Consider the following 16,164-nt stretch of genomic DNA (forward strand, 5'->3'; position numbering starts at 1 on the left):
TTGTAGGCTTCCCCTACAATCGGCGTGATTCTAAATAAGTAATGCTCGCAGCGGGTCCCTGTCTTGCTTTCGTCGCGTCGCCGCGAGGCAAGCTATGCTCGCTGTGGGGCCCCACCTTGTGCGGTGTTGCCAAGACGGCCACATCATGCGCATTGTTTCGTTTGCCGGACGCGTGGAATTGTGCGAAGCTGTTTTTCATTTATTAAGGAAATTGTAGATGTTTTCTCATTGTTTTAGAGCAAAATTACAGGTGTGTAATCTATCGCTATAGCGAAAATGAGCCCAAGCTGCATTCGTTATTTCCGAAATTTTTATCCTATGCAGCATATGCAAAACTGACGGTGCCAATGGCAATTATCATTATAGCGGACTTTACGTTATAGACCGTATTCGTTACAACGGACTTTCACTGTACCTACCTACAGTGTACGTTAACTCATAATGTTTATGGTAACCACTATATTAATCACTATTTGTGAATGCCGCTGTTGTGAATTATCCTTTGTTTGTTGACTCATAAAAAAGAATAGGGTAACATTAATATTAAAAAAAAAGCGAAACCTGCAAAGGTTGAGCAGAACTGCAGGAACTCTCACTTACTTTCTCTTTCTCAATCTCCAGGAACTTTACTTTTTCCAGGAGGGAGACTTTGTCTGACTCCAGGTCGAGGCGTGTCTGCTCCGCCTGGAGGATTTCTTTCCGCAGGGATGCTAAGTCATTTTGCTGATCCGCACACTGGCTCTGAAGACTGCCCTTCTCTTCCATCAACTGCGACACAACCAACACACATGCAAAACATACACACTAATTGACACTTTCTCGTAGGGTACCTAATTATGTTACAAGTGGTTCCTTTCAAAAAGGACTTCATATGGGTTAAAACTTTAGGACTGCTTATAATGTCTTTTGAGTAAAATAACATTAAATTTGAGGGGAAAAAAAATTAATTTATATTCAAACATTCAAAATTGTTTAAATGTTAGTTTTACTTGCTTAGAAATTTGTCATAAAAATGAAGTTACTTTATATTTGAGGCCATATATTCGAGGTATTCTATTAGAAGTCTTCTCACACGTGAGGTCGTCTTATGTTTTGAGGTCTGTTAACCGTAGTTCATGTTATTAAACGAGAAATCTGCATGAAACGGGCGGACCCATAGGTGAGTAAATATGGTAATATTTTAATTTTATTTTTTAATGTTGATGTAACTGTAGGGAGGTAACTGTGCTCATCGCAGTCGGACGAACAAGAGGCTGGACCGGGGACGGCCAGGATCGCGGGCAGGCAGACAGACGGAGGGGCGGCACCTTGGCGAGGTCTGCTTGTAGCCTCTTCTTGTCCTGCTCCAGAGCGACGCACACGGCCTCCATCTTGGCCAGCGCCTCCTGCACGTCCGACTTCTCCAGCATCACTCTCTCCAGGTCCAGCTCCACGTCACCTGCGTTAACCAAACCACACACACGCCCGCTCCAGCACGTGATTGCTCCAAGCTTCAACTTCCCAGGCCTCACCCAGCTTCGGGCTGTATTTTCTGCGTGATTCCGGGCAGATCACAATTATCCTACGTCTGTTATGTGACACTTTGTTCTACCAAGGGGAAAAAAAAAACAATTAAATTTGATTAACATGTATCATTGGTACTGTTAGGAGTTAGGAGTTTGTAAATAAGTTAGTTTAGAAAATTTTTTGAGTTGGGTGCCCTCAAAATATTCAGAAAATTATGTATCGTCGTAAGGTAATAGTTAAAATAGTATAGTATGTGGTTAGCCGGGAAGTAACAAAATAAGAAATCACGTCCTCGGCGAAATAAAACAAAAAAAAAATGGTCAGCTTGGTTACTTGTTTTTAAATACAGTAGACTCCCGATTATCCGGGGTAATAACTGGCAAGGGGCCCACGGATAATCGAAAAACACGGTTAAAGCGATGACGATAGAAAAAATGATTTAATTAATTTTTTTTAATCCCGACTGTCGATACAAACACTGTAACACCCGCCCCTCATAGCAACGTCCAAATTCGTTTCAGTAAAACATTGCACTAATAATAAAACAGCGATTAAACAACGTATATTTAAATTACAAAACAGTATTGAACAGTCTAAATTTAAAATTAAAAAAATCACGAAACGCCTTGTTTACATAATACGGCTAGGCATTCCTAAGTAGGCGCTAAAAACATTTCAGTTACAAAATAATAATGCTTTTAATATACAAGATACATTTGATTTCTAATAGGATTTCAAAATAACATAAAAACTTGAGTGTGTTGTATTATAACACAAAATTATTTAACCTGTTAACGTAATTCCCGACTCTGTTTACAAAGTGCGTTACTGCTTTGATAAGCCACTAGCGCAGCCTGTTTTAATGTTGAGTACCACTCGTTTGCGTTTATTAGACATTACTGTCAAAATATTCCTACAGAAAACAATACCACACAAAGCAAATGCTGACTCAAATCTACACGAGCCAGTATCAGTCGCGTGAGTCACGCAGCAGCGGCGCCGCGTCGGCGCTAACCTGAGCCCGGTTCACAGGTCGCGGTTAACAGGGGTGCGTTTATGATTGCTCCTGCTGTTTTGAAGTTCATGACGCATATTAATACTAACCAACTATGCATGTACCATGTTTGGCAGCATTATTCGTCGAGAATCACAGCATAAAATGCTCAGTCACGTCAATAGATTACAAATATAAAAAAAAAAGTAAAAAAATTATTTTCGTTTTTATGGTTTATGGAAGTGAAATATGGCACGGTTAATCCGCAAACCGGATAATCCGCACCCTGATAATCGGGAGTCTACTGTATAAGTCCTTATATATACATATAGCCAACTATATAAGACAGCACTTTTTTTGGCTGCGGACAAAACATGCGTTATTAAAAACAATGTAGCTGCATCAGTTGTCTCAGATGTGAATGTCTTGGGAGTGTTTTGCTACAGTGTTGGCGTCAGGACACAGCACGGACGAGACGGGAGGTTGGTAAAGGAAGTGACGAGAGAACCTCTGCTCTTCTCCAGCTGGCTGAGCACGGCGTCCGTCTCGAGCTTGTGCTGCTCCAGCAGGTCGCGCGCAAGGTTGGCACGGCTCATCTCCTCGCGCAGCGTCAGGAGCTCCTCGCGCAGCCGGCTGCAGCGCTCCTCCTCCGCCCGCAGGCTGCTCTCCCTGCGGCACACGGCACATGGCACACGGCTCCCCCGTGCTGCTCCCGACACGCCGGCTCGTGGTTCCGCGCCCACCCCTTCCCGCAGTCGCGACACCCGACACAAGGTTAGTCTCCTGGCTTTCAAGGCCGCTCTTGTGTGTCCGGGAATGAAAATATTGCGTGCGTGATTTACGATAAAGTGGCAGTAAAACGGGAATCTGGCAGGAGTGAATGCCTCTGCGTGCGGTTCGAGACTTGGACAATTTTTCGTTCCCAATGCCTGTGATACAGGTCCCATGATATCAAGCCTGCTTATAGGTTTTTGAAAAATGTATGTTCGTGGTTGTTTGTAAACAACTGTGATTTGGGACTCTGACCCCTTAACTATGATCATGTACTCGGAGATAGCTCCTCCTGTTTTAGTTAAAATCTGATCTTTTGGGAATGTTTGTCTTCCCCTCGATATGGCCGTTTTGAGCATAGCAGAGGGACATGTGATTGGTGAAAATGTGAAATATTTGCAATATGAAACGAATGTGTACAGTGATGAAAATGGAGTGAGCCTTGACACATCCCCTCAGGTTACGTGCCGGGCATGGTAACAACAAGCTTCGCACTACTCAAGAGTGGATGCAAGTAGCTATGCGCTATGGGTAGAGGCAAGATTGCATAGTGAATAGCGATGAAACCGAAATTACAGCTAAAATGAAGTCATTACACCGCCAAACACAGAACACACAACATGACATCAGAATGCAAAGTAGAACACAAAATTCACCTCGATTACATCATTTTGTCTGTTAAAATATAGGATCAATTTCATAAATCATTAGTTTTGGCCCAATTTTTTTTTAATGATACATACAGACATGGCTAAAGGCCTAAGGAGAAACATGTGATTTTGGGTTATTAACAGTGTTTTATTTTAATTCGTATTATTTATTATTAGTACATACTGAATTAATAAAAACAGTGACAAAAAGTAAAATTTAAAACTGAAAATATTTCTCATGAACTAAGAAAACATTAAAACATTGAATGATTTGATTCCCGGTTTTTTTTTTTGTGTAACTTACTCTTATCAATACATGTAGTTACTGTTTTATGTACACATTATAAGCATTTTACCACAAATTTTTGTAGCAGTTGATCAACATTATTGTGCTTCATATGTACTTATTATCACACATGTTTAATTCTTAATGACGACAAAGCCAAAATTCACTATTTTTAATGACGAAAGTTGCATTTTATATAACACCGTGAAATCTTGGTTTTACGTTTTGTTTTTGAGGGTTCACGCATGCCTGAGAAAAGTTCCAAGCGTACCTGACGTCGGCGTCCTTCATCAGCCGGTCCACCTCGCTCTGCAGGAACGCCTTCTCGTCCTCACAGCTGTCGCACTGCTTCTGCAGGCGCGAGTGGCTCTTCTGCAGGCGCTCGTGTTCTGCGCCCAGGGCCTCCAACTGCAAAACAACACACGCGTCCGTCCGGTCTCGTCGCACCCCCTTTCACACGCGATTCAGTGTTCGAAATTAAAAATGTATTCATTTCAATGGGAGATTCTGTATAGTAATGCAAATTCACTCAACATCACAATCTACATCTTCATTTATTCTGGCCTCTACACTGCCTTCCTCTAGACCTATATGATAACTGGGAAAAAACTTTGAAGAAAAAACTTGGGAGAAAAGTTTTTTAAGACAAGTAATTTTGAAGACTGAAAGATTTTATTTTTAAAATGTGTGTCATTTCTCTTGATTCATCGAGTAAATAACTACATTTAAACTGGTGTGATCCAACGGTATAGTGGTGTCTCATTTAAATTATGGAACAATAAAATTAATTTACTTGCAATACTTAACATGACAATCATTTCGGTTAAAAACAATTCCCATGTGTTTCTGTACACTACCATATGAGCTAGTGACAACATTAGAGAAACCAATGACGTGTGCTGCAAGCCATTAGCTCTGTCTGATGAAAATGGATTAGCATAGAGAGAGACTGTAAAAGACGAGTTTTGTTTTAAGGCAACGTGTTGTGTATAAACACTATAAAATAGGTTTAAAATGGTGTGTGTAAACACTATAAACTAGGTTGAAAATGATGTTTGTGACCAAAATAAAATTTTGAGTTGTTGGTGACACCAACCCTTTGAAAGATACCATTACCGGGCGCCATTGTGGAAAATGAGTTTTTTTTTTTTGTTTTGTTTTTATGAGTTGGTTATGTATGGAATATGGTGTGAGCAGGTAACGAGCTTGTGAAGGACAATGGGTGTATCCTGAACATATATTCTGGCTGCGAGATAAAGGACTATTATGGTGATTCGTGTGTGGACAGTCACGTGGATATGATTTATTACATCACAAGTGAATGTGTGGTCCTCCGGTCAAAATGAGAATGCTTCCTCCGAACAAAGAACAGTGTGTGCAATGGTGCGTGCGATGGGCCCTTAACCACTATGCGCAGTGTTTATGGCCATGGAGAGAGCTGTTGGCTAAATGCACCAGCAGTTGCAAGGCCTGAGTGTAAGTCATCATTGTTCTTTGAGCACTTGCATTTGCAGTCAAAGACGTGCGTACAAACACACAAAACTCTTCTCTAGAAGCCGAGTTCAAGCGTTACTGTTACCTGAAAACTGTTACTAAATTTTAGCCAGTGAGTGAGATCATTGCAAAGGGCTAGTTTCGGATGTGGGTCGCACAATTAAAATTTTTTAAACAAATACAAACCATTAAAATTGCAATTGTGGTTACCTCATTTAAATTTTTTTTAATTTATGCTTCTGATAAAAATGAAACATACATGCATTGTTCTCTTCAAATAAAATCTAATTTCAATAAAAAAAAATTGTCATGCTCACGTTTCAGCAGGAAGTATGCAGTATCTTTCATAAAAAGGTTCGATCACAGGATTCATAGCTATTTTACAACATTTCATAAATACACTATGTTCCAATATGTGCAAGACAACTCTTTAACAAATTTAACATTGAATTTCGAGTTATTTCTAAAAAAAATTTTTTATTCCATAAAAGTTTTTATATTATCATTTAACTGTCATAAAAAAAAATACGCGTACTTGTTTCCCACAAATGTAATCGTGAGTTGACCCATCAGGGGCGTAGCCAGGATTTCTTTTCGGGGGGTGTTTACTTACACCCTGCCCCCGTACTAGGGATGGGGGTCCGGGGGCGCTCCCCCAGAAAAATTTTGATTTTAATGTGCAATTTAGTGCTATTTAAGCACTTTCGTAATTAAAATATTGGATTTAAATAACATAAATTTGTGCCCCGACTTTATGATATTTTTAACGAGACACTGTTGAAAACTCATTGCTGAATATTAAGGGTTATCGGCTCAAGGGTTCTTTCTTAGTTTCATCTAAGTGCTAGACAAGCGTAAATTTTGTCATAAGTACATATATATATATTTTTTTTTAATATTTCGGGGGGTGTTTGGACACCCAAAACACCCCCCCCTCTTCCCCCCTGGCTAAGCCCCTGCGACCCACCCATGTTGACGCACAAGACAACGCAAGCACGGCACCGTGTCGCCGGACACTCCGAATGACGCCGACCCACCTTGGAGATCATCTCCAGCCGGCTCCTGTCGAGCGCCTGCTTGTCCGCGCGCAGGCCGTCCAGGTTCTTGTGCAGCGAGCCCTTCTCCGCCAGCAGCTGCGCGCACTGGGCGCGGCACGCGTCCAGCTGCACGGTCAGCTCGCCGGCGCGGGCCTCCTGGGCGCGCTGGCCCTCCTCCGCGCCCTCGCACTGCCGACGCGCCAGCTGAAGCTGCTCCCGTGCCGACTGCAGCTTCGTCTGGGGGGCACCACACGCCAGCGCGTCACAAGGGTGGCAGTACTCGCGTCAGCTGCGGCAATCCGGGCCCACGGAAGCCAGACACACATGCTCGTGACCAGGGGCGCAAAAACTAAATTTCCAAAAGGGGGGGCAATATAGCTTTTTATAAAGAATCATCGATCCCCCCTATTGAAGCGGGGGGTCCGGGGGTCCTCCCTCGGGAAAATTTGTATCTCAAGGTGGAAAATGGTGCTATTTAAGCAGTTTTATTATCTAATAATTGATTACACAGCACTTTCTTTGCCCCCGTTTGCCCCCACTTCAAACTTAAATAGTATCCCTCTGACTGTGAAATTACCAGGAATGGAATTATGTAACTGTACACCTTACAAGTTGTACAATATGCGCACGGTCATGGTAACACTTTAATGTTTACAGTCTTTTGAAGAGAAGAATGTTTTTTTTAAAAAAAGGGGGGGGGTTGTCCGTAAAAGTCGGTTTACGGACGATAAATTTTACGTGATAACGTCATATAAATTTTTTTTTTTTAAATTGCTGCTTTTAAAAAGCCCGCCTTAACCTGTCTGATATTACAGAAGATTTTCCTCGCACGGTGGTTGGCCGGTTCTTGCACGCTCGGCTCAGGCGGAACATGACCACGAGTCATGCTTTTTCGTGCGTGCAGCCGGCTTTCATCGATTTATAAGACGTTGTCACGTCAAGAACGAGGTTTGAAAAATATTTAGTGATGAACAGAGGGCCCCCCGGGGCCTTGAGTCTCTCCCGACGGCCCTGGTCGACAGGCGGGAGCGAAGCCTCACCTGCAGGTCGTGTATCTGCAGCTGGTACTTGTGCAGCGCGGCTTGCACGGCCGAGATGGTGCTCTCCGTGAACGCCGGCGAGGTGGGCGTCCGCTGGCTGCGCTTGGGCGACCTGTCGAGGGCTCAACTCTTACCACCTCCTCCACCACCACGTGCAGGGCCACAACTAGGGGGAGGCAAGCGGGGCATACGCCCCGGGCGCAAAGCTGTGGGGGGCGCCGAAATCGCTTGCATTGTAATTCCCACTACAACCGGTAACTGGTGAAAGGTTTTTTGCATGGAAGTTACAGTAGCACAGAAACTGTTACATGTAGGTATGGAAAATGCTTAAGTAGCACCATTTCTTTTCGTGGGAGGGCCTCCGGACATCCGCTTTTTTTGGTGTGGAATGTGCAAAAAAAAAAGGGGAGGGCCGCATGAATCCATTCATGCCCCGGTTGCCAGAGGCTCTAGTTGCGGCCCTGACCACGTGTACAGGCACATGAAGTCTCTGATCTACCTCAACATCCGAGACCACTTCAAAAAACAAAACGGAGATACAGTATACGAGCTGTGTGGCAAATGGAATCTCTGTCAAAAGTCTCGTACCGTGAATCAAAAATATATACAGCTGTTGTGCATATTGAACATTAACAGAAAAATTTTTCCTTGTCAAGTTCGAGTGTTATCAAAAATTATCTTAATTTGTCAACTTTAACAAACCCCCACATCTTCATACTCTATTTAAAAAATACTACATTAGGGTGTCCACGCAAATCTGTAGAAAAATTTCCCTGGCCTATCCATGACTTTCTGTGACAAAAATTTCAAATACCCCTAATTAAATTTTTAATATTGTTTACATTCTTTGCAATTTTCTGAAAGAAATAAAGACCTTCCATCCTCAGCTATCCCTATAGCTGTACTAGTTCAAACAGAAATTCGCATATGCCATTTTACAGTGTGTGTGACTATGAACAAAAACACCATCTGGGGAAAAAAACAGTGTTCAAAGTCTGGGTGATGGCATACCAGAGCATCACATTTTCCCCTCAAATTACTATCACTGAGGAATTTCCTTGACTTTCCCTGACCAATTTCAACTTCCCTGAATTTTCCCTGACTTTTTAGAATAGGGACATACTGTGTATGCTGGATAACAATAGCCTAAATGCCTGAATGGAAGGCAAAATACATTTATGTACTCTTTTCCATGTACAAAAAAACAGTAAAAAAATGGCAGCTACATAAAACATAAAAGAACAATACTGGTTAAAAGCAATAGATTATAAGAGAACCATGATTATGAGACAACCTGGATTATAAGATTATCTCAACTATAAGACTATCTCAAATATAACTAATATTGTATCTATTATACTACCTCAAATAAAATAAAAATTCTAATATAATACTGTTTAAAATATGGGTTGACTGCAAACCACAACCACCTCAAATGCAACATACTTTAGCTTTACAATAGTGAATAATGAGGATTATCAAAACAAAAAGATCTTTATAATACTGAATATAAGGCAATGAAGGTGAAAAAACCTCAAAAACCAATAGACACAGAAAATAAAAAGGCCCTTGCATGGACAGCCTCTGAGAGCTCTATCAGTTAATAACACACAATGGCAAATTAGAGACTGCTGATAAACTTCCGTTAACTCTTTTTTTTTTAGATTAAAAAAACTGACATATTTTGATGTGAAGATAAATATGTAAAATAAAACAAAATAGCATTTTGATAACTTATAATGGTTGGCAAGATGACGTGCTGAAATAAGGATGAAAGTTTTCTTTGAAAATTACTTTTGCAATTTTTAATGGACTATGGCTATGCTTACATTTAATTGATAACGATTGACAACAGCACAAAACTTTTTATTCCAATGTGTTTTTTTTATCACTGATAGTTGGTGCAGGAGAATAGATCTGTGCGCGGGTGAAGGGACATGCGTGCTGTGACTGGCACGAATTGTGCCATTCTGTGCACGCTGAGCATCACCTGTTGGGGACAAAACCAGCGGGTGTGTGTTTGGTCACTGACAGTGGCGTAGCCAAGATTTGTGTATGGGGGGTGTTAAGAAGCATGTCCCCCCCCCCCCGTATTAAAGCGGGGGGTCCGGGGGTCCTCCCCCGGGAAAATTTGGATTTTAAGATGTAAAATAGTGCTATTTTAGCAGTTTTGAGTACTTAAATTTAAATATTTTAATGGTAAAAATTTTATTAATTTTAATATGAAATTTGTTTGACTGATCAATAAGAAATTAATAAAAGATTTGGTGTTAAGGGGGGGGGGGGGGGGTTTAACCCCTAAAACCCGTCCCCCTGGCTACGCCCCTGGTCAATGATAGCTGGTGCAGCAGACCAGATCCGCGCGAGGGTGTAAGGGCCACGCGTGCCGTGCCGTGCCGTGCTCGCCGAGCGTCACCTGTGCGGGACGGGCCCGGAGGGTGTGAGGTGGAGGTGCGGGGCGAGGTCGGCGTCGCGCCCCTCCGCGTCCTGGATGACGGCGTGCGCTATGTCGCGCAGCGCGTTCTGCAGCAGCTCTATCTCCTCCTGCAGCCGCGCCGCCTGGCCCGCGCCGTGCTCCGCCTCCCCGCACTTCTCCTCCTGCGCGCACACACCGTGTCAGCACCAGCGCCCGGCACCGCCTTGCCCGGAGGCAGCTGATCAACTTAGTCATTCCAGTCACAAACAGAATACAAGCTGTGCAAATTTCCTACTTCTTCACTTTCATGTACAGTGCAGTCTTGCTAATCCAAACTAATTGGGGTCGAGTACAGTGGCGGATCCAGAGGTTCACCTCGGAGGGGTTGCACTCTAGGATTCCAGAGTAGCCAGAGAAAAAATGTCTTAAAATTACTAAATTTGAATTTAATTTGAATTTAATTTACTCACACTACACATAACATCCAACCACCAGATATTATGATTCTACAATTCATTAACTATATTAAAATATTTTATTGGTTTCAGAAACAATCATTTTTGTCGGCAATATTAATGTAGCAGACAACTGGTTTTTCGGGGGGGAAGGGGGGGGGAGAGAATTGCCCCTGGTGTCTCCCCCCCCCCCCCCCCCCGCCTTGGATCCGCCACTGGGTCGAGAACTGTTCGGATTACCATATTTTCAGATAAGCCAAATAATGGTCGTAATGCAACAGCATGTAGTAAAAAATATCATCTCAAAGTTTTTCGTTATCACTACCACAAATTAAATATTTTTAAAATCTAAAAATCACTAAACATGTTGATATTTAGGCCTAATCTTCAAAAATTAAATTTAATATGATTTTTTGTTTAAATATTTATTTCTACTATAAACATGTTTGGATTAGCCGGATTTTTGGATTAGTGGAGTTCAGATTAGCAGGAATACAATGTATAAGCAAACTTTCAAAAAATAAAATAAAACTTTTACAGAGTCCTTGTAAAATGTTGAACGGAGTTTAAATTCCTTTAGTAACCAAAATTTTGTCATCTGATGTGTAGTGCTTTAATTTTGGTTTGGCAATTGATTATCTGTGCATCTCGAATCCTTCCTGCTAATGCTATTGTCACTAAAAGGGAAGCCTGCCATTCACACAGCCTTTTCAACTGAACCGGATATTTACCTTCATGTAACTAGGATTTCTGTCCATTCCTTGGTCCAAACAGTTCCAAAGTTAACTAAATTTGCCATTCGCTTGAGCAACTTCAGTATTTTTTGGGATAAAAACACCCAGGAAAGATGTACAAGTCTAGGTTGTCTTTCAAGGGTTTTAGTGACTGAGAAATTACGGAATTGTCAAGCTATAAAAGAGTGGACGGCTGGTTAGGTCAACTAAAATAAAAACACTATGAAATCAAGTGAATAGTTGGTTAATTTAGGTACGCTACAATACAAATACTAAAAAATATCAAGGGCAATAGATTAATTAAGTTAGCTATATTTTTAATTTGCAATTCCTAACCACAACATTCTAAATACTATACCTAACCTAACCATCAGTTTAAAGTATTTTAAATGTAACTAACCTAACTCCATGTTTAAAACTATTAATGAAGCTATCTAACCTAACCAACAATCCACAATATATAAACATTTTTAATATAGCTAACCTAACCAACCGACCATTCTCACGATAGCACTAATTTGTAATATTCACAACCAAACCACATTTTAAAATGACTTTTCCATCAGCATTGCCAATGTTTTAACCAAACAACATAAAAATCCCCAACAAAAAAAGGGCAAATCCATTTTAGAACAACAAAAAATGGGAAAAAAAAAAAGAAAAAAAAAGAGGAAAAAATACATGCACGAACGTAGCCTGATTTGACACGAAGGCGATAATTCGGACATGTTACAAATGGAAGTGAGGATCGAAGGTTCCCCTCGCTGACACAAAGTCGCCAGGAAGGCGACGAGTGCGGGCTCACCATGGCGCGCAGGTCGGCCAGCAGCTGCTGCGCGCGCTGCTCCCGCTCACGTGCGTCGGCGAGCGTGGCGTCGTGCTCCGCCCGCAGGGCCGACAGCTGCGCCCGCAGCTGCACCGCCTCCTGCTCCAGCTGCTGGTGCTGCTGCTGCTGGAACTGTCGCCCACCCCCCCTCAGTGCCGTCACTCTCCAGGCCCCTACTTGTCCCTACCGTGCCCGGCATTCACTCCCCCAGCCTCTACACGTCCCCACCGTGAGTGGCAGTCACTCTCCCGGCCCCTACACGTCCCAACCGCGCGTGGAAGTCATTCTCCCGGCCCCTACACGTCCCCACCATGCATGGCAGTCACTTTACCGGCCCCTACACGTCCCCACCCTGCATGGCAGTCACTCTCCTGGCCCCTAAACGTCCCCACCGTGCATGGCAGGCACTCTCCCGGCCCCTACACGTCCCCACCGTGCATGGCAGTCACTCTCCCGGCCCCTACACGTCCCCACCCTGCATGGCAGTCACTCTCCCGGCCCCTACATGTCCCCACTGTGCATGGCAGTCACTCTCCCGGCCCCTACACGTCCCCACCGTGCATGGCAGTAACTCTCCTGGCCCCTACATGTCCCCACTGTGCATGGCAGTCACTCTCCCGGCCCGTACACGTCTCCACCGTGCATGGGACCGGGACGGGGCTCACCCGGGCGAGCGGAGCGGTGCGCAGCGAGCTCAGCATGGAGCCGCAACACGAGGCCACATCGCAGGTGGCGGCTGACATGTCCGACTGCAGGCGCGTGAGGTCGCGCTGCGTCGACGCCTTCACCTCGGCGAACACGCGCTTCACGGCCACCACGTCGCGCCACACGTTCAGCAGCCGGTTGTGCTCCATCGTGTAGTAGTCGTTGAACGCCTGCGCATGCCACCACGCGCGTTCCCCGACCTTGTGGTGACCTTCACGTCCATTTAATCATGCGTAAACTGACACTAGCGAACAGTGGCGTAGCAAGCGGGTGGCAGGGATGGCCCCCGCCAGGTGCGCCGAAGTAGGGGGGGGGGGGGGGGGTGGCGCCGCCGCGATGGTTTCGTGGTTACTGAACCCTCCCCCCACTCTCTTGTAATCCAAGAGGGGGCGCCATTTTCAGTTCTGGCCAGGAGCGCCAGTCACCTTAGCTACGCCACTGCTAGCGAAGCAAGTATTTGCCACCCAGGATATATGCAGCGGATGGGATGGATGGAATGATCTAGCCCCTAATGAAATCCTAAAAAAAAATACATCATTACCACTAACAAACGGTAAGAATTTGAATGCAAACAACGGACAAAGTGGTTTTATCGACCCACGCCCCCCCCTTTTCTTTCGAAAATAAATTCCTGCGTGTGCTCCTGTTTGCCACTGATTTTATATACATAGTCCCCAGGCAAAACAACTGAAGTATTTTCACCAAAGCCTATTTTTAAATGTGGTTTCTGTAGAATGCAATTCCGTAAGGTTGGCAGGAAAAACAGATGAAGGTGTGCAGGAGAGAGTCAAATGTGTAAAAAAAGAAAGAGAATAAAGGAGGGCTGTGTGCAAGTAAATGAGATAGTTGTTTTATTACCGAGTGAATAACTTGTTAAAATTAATAGTTTCACCATGCCTTTTTTTTTTAAATGTGGAGTGCAGTAAACAAAAAAATTTAACCTTTAACAATTTTTTGTCTATCAATAGAGAGCATCAAAGTCGTTGAAACACTGTCGACCTTGCCAGCGACCCTTGCTACAATGTGGGGCCCGGCCGAGCGGGGGGACGGATGAAAGGATCTAGCCCCATGAAATCCTAAAAAATATACATCATTACCGCTAACAAACGGTAAGGATTTGAATGCAAACGATGCACAGAGTGGTTCTTTCGAACCCCTTTTCCTTACGAAAAATAAATTCCGCGTATGCTCCTGTTTGCCACTGATTTTATATAGTCCCCAGGCAAAACAGCTGAAGTATTTTCACCAAAGCCTATTTTCAAATGTGGTTTCACCATGCCTTTTTTTTAAAATGTGGAGTGCAGTAAATAAACAATTAAACCTTTAACAATTTTTTTGTCTCTCAATGAAGAGCATTGAAGTCGTTGAAACACTGTCGACCCTTGCGACGGCAGCGGGGACGGGAGGGGGGGGCGGGAGGCACTGACCCGCTCCTCCTCGCGCCACTCGTCCTCCTTGAGGATCATCTCCTCGCGCAGCTGCTCCCACTCGGCGGTGAGCTTCTGCAGGTCGGCGGTGAGCGCCTCGTTGCTGGCGTGGCAGTCCTCCAGCTGCTCCCTCAGCGCGCCGTTCAGCTGCGCCAGCCGCTCCGCCCTGCGCCACCACCACCTCCCTTCGTTTCAACTTCAAACACACTGCAATACTTGTTTCGCTTTCTCAACACTGTTCAAGTGAAATCACGGCGACGGGGCCAAACGTACGTCAAACGCATTGCAACACAGTGTAGTGTCGGAAAATATCAGGTTTTATTTAAAAAAAAAAAAAAAAAACCTAGCTTGTATTTTTGGTTTGGACCAGGTTGTTTTTTTTTTGTTTAAACCAGTAGTTTTTTTTATTAAGTTTGTTATTTCGGTTTTCAGCATGTTCAAATGAAGTCACGGCAATGGGGCTAAACGTACGTTAAACACACTGTAACATAGTAACGGAAAATATCAGGTTTTTTTTTTTTTTAAAATTTAGCTTATATTAATTTTTTTTGTTAAAAAACTTTTTTATTACATTTGTTATTTTAGTTTTAAGCATGTAACACAGTGTTGGAAAATATTAGGTTTTTTTTGTTGTTTTAAAAAAAACTAATTTATATTTTTGGCTTGGACCAGCTTTTTTTTATTAAGTTTGTTATTTTGGTTCTCAGCATGTTCAAACGAGAGCCATAATAACATCCCGCTTTCTGCCACTCAAGTTGAACCAGAAAATCTGTAACATCAAAGTACTGAAGTCCGGAAAATCTGCACATCTGACTGGGACTTAACCAAAGAAAGGGAATTTCCCCACAGGTTGTTGGATTCTCCACAGATTGGATGCTTACCGCAGATTGGGGATTTAAAAACAGTCGAAGATTTCCCACAGAAACTTTAGATGAATGATTAGTTGGGTACAATTTACAACTTATTCAAGCAAATTAAATGATAAGATCTTGAATACTATGACTTTTTTTTTTTTCCTGAAAATCACGAGAAATATAATGACCGAACTTTTGTTGTTATTAGAAAGGAATAAGACATTTAGTTAAAAGGGAAAAAACTAAGATATTCTATTTAAAAATAAATTAATTTAAAATTTTTTTTTTTATAAAAACCACTTGATTTTAAAGTACAATGTTTTAAACCATTGTGGTTTAACTCAGCCAACCCTGGTCGCGCTGCAGTGATGCTCCATGGCCAGTCCCACGCGACAGTTCTACATCGCTACAGAGCCTGCCAACTCAAGTTTCATTCTCGAAATGTCAATATTGATCCCCTTACAAATAACTGCCTGTAGCTGATACAAATTGCAGTGAAATCTCATTTCAACATAACTGAAACAACCCCTCAATTATGGTACATGCTAATGACAGTACTAGTAATGGTTCAGATACAGTTTTCCTAAAAATTCTGTCTAATTTTGATTTTTAAATATGAGCCTAGAATCAAAATCAAGAGTTATAAATAAAACAATATACGAGTAAAAAAAAAACACAGAAATTTATGTTAAGAAGAAACTTTCAAACAATTTAACTTTTTATTTTTATTTTTTTAATAAAAAAATATAAATAATTTCAGACGTCCATAACAAACATTCCCAGAGGATTTCTTCTATAGCTTCTGTAGCGATTAATAATGAAGTCCCTGTCAACCAAAGATGTTAAGCCTGTGTTTGAATTTATTAAATTTCTTTTCTTCAGAAAATTTTTCTACACATCTTTTTCCTTGGGGTATTTAATGTTTCGAATACTAAAGATTTTACGGTATTTGGGGACTTTATAGACCCA

At 42.6% G+C, this 16,164-nt stretch overlaps 1 protein-coding gene across 2 annotated transcripts in view; it reads right to left on the reverse strand.

Annotated features, from left to right (window-relative positions):
- Positions 1-16,164, reverse strand: part of LOC134543305 (rootletin) — a 57,823-nt gene that overhangs the window by 33,573 nt on the left and 8,086 nt on the right. For both annotated transcript variants that reach the window (XM_063388233.1, XM_063388232.1), the window contains exons 4-13: positions 14,342-14,507; positions 12,875-13,084; positions 12,189-12,341; positions 10,195-10,376; positions 7,779-7,890; positions 6,739-6,975; positions 4,479-4,615; positions 3,009-3,169; positions 1,308-1,438; positions 601-768 (exon numbers count right to left, since the gene is read on the reverse strand). In XM_063388233.1, coding sequence (XP_063244303.1) covers positions 601-768; positions 1,308-1,438; positions 3,009-3,169; positions 4,479-4,615; positions 6,739-6,975; positions 7,779-7,890; positions 10,195-10,376; positions 12,189-12,341; positions 12,875-13,084; positions 14,342-14,507 — 1,657 coding nt within the window. The remainder of the gene's footprint in view (positions 1-600; positions 769-1,307; positions 1,439-3,008; positions 3,170-4,478; positions 4,616-6,738; positions 6,976-7,778; positions 7,891-10,194; positions 10,377-12,188; positions 12,342-12,874; positions 13,085-14,341; positions 14,508-16,164) is intronic.

Source organism: Bacillus rossius (genome assembly GCF_032445375.1).
Source record: "Bacillus rossius redtenbacheri isolate Brsri chromosome 9 unlocalized genomic scaffold, Brsri_v3 Brsri_v3_scf9_2, whole genome shotgun sequence".
Classification (NCBI taxonomy): domain Eukaryota; kingdom Metazoa; phylum Arthropoda; class Insecta; order Phasmatodea; family Bacillidae; genus Bacillus; species Bacillus rossius.